This window comes from Apaloderma vittatum, unplaced genomic scaffold, assembly GCF_000703405.1.
Source record: "Apaloderma vittatum isolate BGI_N311 unplaced genomic scaffold, ASM70340v1 scaffold24602, whole genome shotgun sequence".
In the NCBI taxonomy this organism is placed as follows: Eukaryota; Metazoa; Chordata; class Aves; order Trogoniformes; family Trogonidae; genus Apaloderma; species Apaloderma vittatum.
Window position 1 is genome coordinate 21,578 of NW_009702279.1, and position 5,843 is coordinate 27,420.

At 51.3% G+C, this 5,843-nt stretch overlaps 1 protein-coding gene across 1 annotated transcript; it reads right to left on the reverse strand.

The window, feature by feature from the left end:
- Window positions 1–925: 925 nt before the first annotated feature.
- VCPKMT (valosin containing protein lysine (K) methyltransferase) lies at window positions 926–5,747 on the reverse strand (the record flags this gene model as incomplete). The annotated part of the gene is made up of 5 exons (XM_009879503.1): window positions 926–1,198; window positions 2,904–3,008; window positions 4,343–4,462; window positions 5,405–5,477; window positions 5,637–5,747. Coding segments are annotated over 5 exons (682 nt in total), but the record flags the coding sequence as incomplete, so codon positions are not given.
- Between the last annotated feature and the right edge of the window lie 96 nt (window positions 5,748–5,843).

Sequence of the window (5,843 nt, forward strand, 5' to 3'; positions counted from 1 at the left end):
AATGCCACAGGCAAGAAGTATCATTTTCTAAGAGGAAAATCCATTTGTCCAGGATTACATGTCACAGAAAATGACTACACAGCTCCGGAGGACAGATTTTCCCAAGCAAAGGGACCAGCCCCGTGGGATGCGTGGGTGTGGGTCCCAGCCTCACCGAGTGCCCGGGGGCTCTGCAGCAATGCCAGGGGACACACAGGAATTGCGCACGGATAGCTGGATCCAGACACCGGCAGCTGTCCCACGCTTTTCCTAGAAAAGAAAAAAATAATACATAAATCGCAGAGCATCAAGGAGGAATTTCCCGAGGTCCTGCAGGTTTCAGAGCTGTGTTGTGACCAGTATCATGACAAGAAGCAGTTGGCGATTTGCGTGGCTGGTGCCGAGCTGGGATTAAACACTGCGCTTCATCCTTCACCGCGTCCAGGCACGCTTGTCACTGATCCAAGTGGAAGTGAAAAGCTTCGTTATAACAAAGAGCAAGCAGCCCAACGAAGCCCCAGTGGGACCACAGGATGATGGCACTGAGACACGGGTGTCACCGGAGGGACCAGGCAGGAACGAGCCACCCTCCAAGGCTGTGGGCTCACCCGGGTGCAAGGAGACGCCACCCCAGCACACGAGCGTTACGGCTCTCCTGTGGGAATCACAGCACGTTTCCCATCGTTCGTGGTGTTGAAATTACCCAAGAAAACTGGAGCAGCACCGACACACGCTCCCCTCAAAGGGACAGGGCTGGGACAGAGAACCAACGGGGACAAACGGGACGGGTGAGGGAGAGCAGGGGCCGGGGAGCAGCGGGACCAGTGTCTCCCTCGCAACCACTTTTCCCTCTGAGTGCTCCACGCCTGCTCCTGGTTCCAAGTGGTAATGGCCACACCACAGCAGCTGCTGGCCCTACTGGCAGAAGGACGCCAACTTCCTTTCCTTAAAGTTCTTTTTTCACCCCTAAAAAAGCAGCCATTTTATCTGGCGGTCCCAGGGAGCAGCCGTAGAGGCGGGGGGCGCCCCCCCCCCGGCTCGCCGCCGGTTCGGCGGGAACCAAGCAGCGGCAGCAGAAGCGTTCGGTTTCACATCCCTCATTGCGGCAGGCCCAGGCGACGATGGGGAGATGGCACGGAGGGCGACGGGACCCCTGCCCCACTCCCCAAGGTCCCTCTCGCCCGACGACGTTCAAGACTTGAGCGTTCCAGGCGCAGAGCTGAGGGCACAGAGGAGCAGCCAGCGGCTGCGCACGGGAAAAAGCACGACTTCCTCCCTTTTCTCTTCGGAACAAGATTCGAGATTGCAGATAAAAGGAAGTGCGAAAAGCATGCACCCCGTAGATAAAACGCAATTATTCCCTCAGTAACAAACCCCCAGGAAATGCTGCTGCACCCCCATCCCAGGGGGGCTGCAGTCAGCGAAGAGGCTGCACCTGCAGAGACACTGTCAGAAACTGGCATGGCTCTCGCTCTACCCTTCCAGCACGCCCTGGGACAACTCTTTCGAACGAGTTTCCACCCGGAGAAGCCACGTTGGCATCAAGGCAGCTGCAAATACCTTCCTGCAGGCCACCGGTTAATTAAGGAGCTCTTTTCATAACCAGTCAACAAATAACGAGCACAGTTACAACAAATTACGTTCTCGCGTCACCGTGCCTTCGCTAATCGTCGCTGCTGTGCTTTGCGAGCCAGGGCAGCTCCCCGAAGCGCCTTGCTGCCTCCCAACAAAGCTCCCCCAAAAAGCCAACCACCGAGGTTTTCTAAAAATTCAGCAGATTTAGCTCCAATGTGCGGGTTTCTGAAGCGGGGACCACTCATGTTGCGCACAGGGTGAAGCAGGAGTTACAAAAGGCCGTCAGAATTCAGGCTGAGCGGCCCCTCAATTGCAGCACACCTACTTTTCACGGGTGCAGTCAGGGCTGTGGGACAGCGCAGAGCAGACCGCGGAGCAGAACTGAGACTTCCTCCTCTCAAAGTCATCACCTTGCAACAACGTGAGGCAGCCTGGTGAGGAACACCAACAGCAACAACGTGCCTGCTCACCGGTGTCAAAAGCATCAAACTTCAACACTGCAGATCCTCACGCCAGGAGGGGGAAATCTAAAGGAAGAATTATTTCTCACAGGGACTCCTCTGCGCGTTTTATCTGTGCGGTACCTACCACCATGGCAGCCCCTGCTCCTGGGACTTTTGCCACGCAGGAATGACACAGAAACCACAGGCTTAAAAAAAAAAAATTTAAAATAAAAATTAAAAAAATCAACCCCACCATCCGAGACCCAACTGAAGTGCAAAGGTTTTATTGAGTGGCGACGCAGGACCGCTCGACTGAGCCCGCCTGTGGAGTGTTCTCCTCGTGGAGCCCTGGGCGGGGCATCCTCAGATCTGCCCCGCGAGCGCTCGGCAAGGCGCCCGCTGCTCGAGCGCGCGGCCACACAGCAAAGGTCACCAGAAGGTGTGCCCAGCGCCGCTCCAGGGGAAGCTCTTGTTCCGTTTTCTGCCTCCCCTTTTTCTCCCGCCCCCCGCCTCAGCCCGTGGCTGAGTCAGTGGCTCACATCCGTCCCCTTGGAAGGCGCTATGAGGGGATCAAGTCTGATGAGCGCACTTCTTCTGGTGCCTCGTGCCAAGCCCTCCATGGAGAAGCCGTCTTCTGTAGATGAGTCACAAACCACACTGGAGACAGTCCCTTGGCGGTGTTATTTTACACCCTCTCCCTCTTCTCCAGAGCTCTACCCGCTGCCAGAGGACAGATACTGTGGCCAAAGATCTCATGACGGAAAATTCTGTGAAGAGATTAAAAAAAACCCAGTAAACAACTAAGTACGGATTTTTTTGGTTAAGCACAGGACCCACGTGTTGTATCAGCACGATACGCAAAATACATTCCTCACGCGTAACTGTCTGCTCCATCGATCCACGTACCGTTTGTTTCCTGTGGATGGTCACGATGTGAATGTCTTCACTGCGGTACTCCTCATCGTGCTTATCCAGGGGAATTCTTTCCAGCTCAAAGTCCACCTGAAGCAGCTGGTTATCAGAGAACGCACAAAACAATTCAGATGACGCCGGCTGCCCTTTTGAACCGAACATGTTTCGGTTAAAAAGGTCCCCGGAGATCTCGCACGAGGACAAGAAGCCTTCAGAGGCTGGAACCACCACACTTAAGGCCTCTACAAACCTGCCAGCTGTTATTCAATCCCTTGCGCAGCAAATTTACCCTCTTAACTCCTCTGGTGCCACTTCAAAGCTACAGGCACCTTGCAACATTTAAGAAACATCAAAAAGCTCGTGACAAAACTTTTGGCTCCCCCCAGCCCCCAGAGCACGAAGCCAAACCACAGCGTCTGCCTCTGTGTGCCAACCTTGTCAGCTGGAGGGGAGGGGGGAAAAAAATAGGCTAAAATAACCCAGCATCGCCTCTGCAACACACTCAGAAGATTGACTTGGCTGAACTCTGGCGAGGCTACGAAAGGAAACAAATTCCAAGAAAGCCAAAAACATCCAGAAACACCTACACCTATTGTGTTTATTGTGGGAGCGGCACCTCATCAGAGCTGATCTCAATTACAGCAACCCTCCTCGGGGTCAGGTCCCCACAAGAGTTCGAGGCACGGCTAATTACCAAAGAGGTGCTTTTATTAACACACACAAACAGCCCTGGAATTCTCACCCTTCCTCTTTTTTGCAGCGTTGCTATTATGTGTAACAGGTGCGGAGTTAGACCCTGCACTGAGCATCGCCCCCAAAACCTAAGGAGGGATGTGGCTGTTACCTGTGCTCCTTCTCTTCACCTGCACAGAAGATACAGCTGGATTATTTAATTCTACCACCTATTAATGCTCTCTCACAGAGGGGGGAAATTTGTGCAAAAGCAGCTGCATTGCTCAGCACAGCCCTGAGTTCCTGAGCTACTCTGGAAAACCTTACCTGCATTTTCCCCCCCACTTTCAATGGAACATGCTAAAAGAAAATCAGTTTTCACCAGACTAATTCTTAATCCTCCCAATAACCTCTGGTAACGTCAAGACAATCACTGCAGAAGGAAGGCAGCACCCGACGACTAATTCACTCCTACAAGAAAGACCGTTTTGCCACATAGCGACGCTTTGGGGAAGGAAAGCTGAGTAAGTATTCAGAAACTGTCTACTGGTGAGTTGGACCATAACTTCAAGAGCCGCCATCCAAGTTTTCTGCCCCATCTAAAGACAAACATGCTGCTGCTGCTACAAACTCTACTTTGTGCAGCCAACGTGAACAGGTGCGTGTGGCGACTGCCATTGATGCTCAGCTGACCCAACAGAGACCTCCCGTACCCAAGCTACTTGCCTAGTGTGCAAAAAGCAAACGTTAAAAACACTTACCTCAAAGTATTTTCTCTCAATTTCAGGATTTTTTCCCATAGTCCTCTGCTCATAACAGCACAATACACGTGTATCAGGGCCAGTAAGGTCTTTCAGGGTCTTCAGCAATGGTTCTAATGACTGCCCAAAAGAGGTTAAGTATTTATTTCCCACTTAGATTTCAAGTTCATTTTACTGGTACGATACCCTCTAACTAGAGAAAGTCTTCACCCAAGAGAGCACTTTCCAGCTTTGCTTTTCAGGGAGTTATTTTTAGTACTTTAACTGGGACAAAAAGAACACTGGGGCAAGCTGGAAAGCAGAAGAGAAAGGGAGGCTGCCTAGGAGAACAGTTTCACAGACTGACCAAGAAAACCGGACCAGTATCAAAACCACCCCATGCTGGTGAGCAGGCATCTCCTTGAGGCACACGATGACTATGTCCTGACATGTTTCACAAGTCAGAGTTTTCTCAACCACTCTTGGAAGATGGCTCAGACCCTGAACGCTACGTATGGGAATAGGACCACCACGCAGGGAGCCAATGCGAAGGGTTGGTAAGACCACGGAAAGGGCACTGGGACACGGGGTTCCTCAAGCCACTCCCCTTTTCTTGCCTTTTCTATGTACATCCTACAGAGCTCCAGCTGAAGAGATGGGGCAGACTACACCAACTGCTTAGGTGGAGCATGATTTCTCCTTCTGCTTTCCCAAGGGAAGCGTGAGGAGAACCCAAACAGCACAGACGTGGCACTATTAAATTACATTTACCAATGCATTAAACACTTCACAACTGTCAGCCATCATGTTTTGCTTCATGCTTCACTCCCAATGTAAAAAAAAAGGGGGGGGGGGCAAGTGCAACTAAGTTACGGGGTTTTTTTGAACATAAAACGTCTTTGGCTGAATCTCAAACAGCCTTGAATCTGTTAAAAATGCACTTTCCGTTCTTGTTCCACATATTCTTCTAACCCACAGGGACCAAGATGCAAGAACAGTGTTTTCACGTGAGCGCTTCTCACACTCAGCCCACGTCCCTCCCAAAGACGCTTTCCACGGGAGTTTTGCAAAATCCTCATTTACCTCCTCATAGTAAATGCAATCAGCCATCAGTATATAGTCGGGAGGAGGCTGAAATTCAGTTACATCTTCACCCCTAAAGAAAAAAAGAGATGAAAACAAGCTTCAGTACGAACACAATGCTAAAGGGCTGGGTGTAAAGTCAGCTGCTACGCCCTTACACCGAGCTTTCCTCTAAAAAGAGCAGAAGCCCTGTTTTAAAGCTGAAGAGAAACGTTAAAAGGCTCATACAAACCATTTCAGTACCTTGGCTCGGACTGACCCTGTGACCAGGTGTTTGTTGTTCTCGATATTAACCAGCAGCAGCTCCTGCAGCTCCTCCAGGTCGGTGACGGTCACGTTCGCCCTGTAACACACACACAGGGGGCACGGCCCACAAAATTACGTGGTTTTTTTTCCCCCGGATTTTAACAATTTCACGTAGATAACGCAATAAAACGGG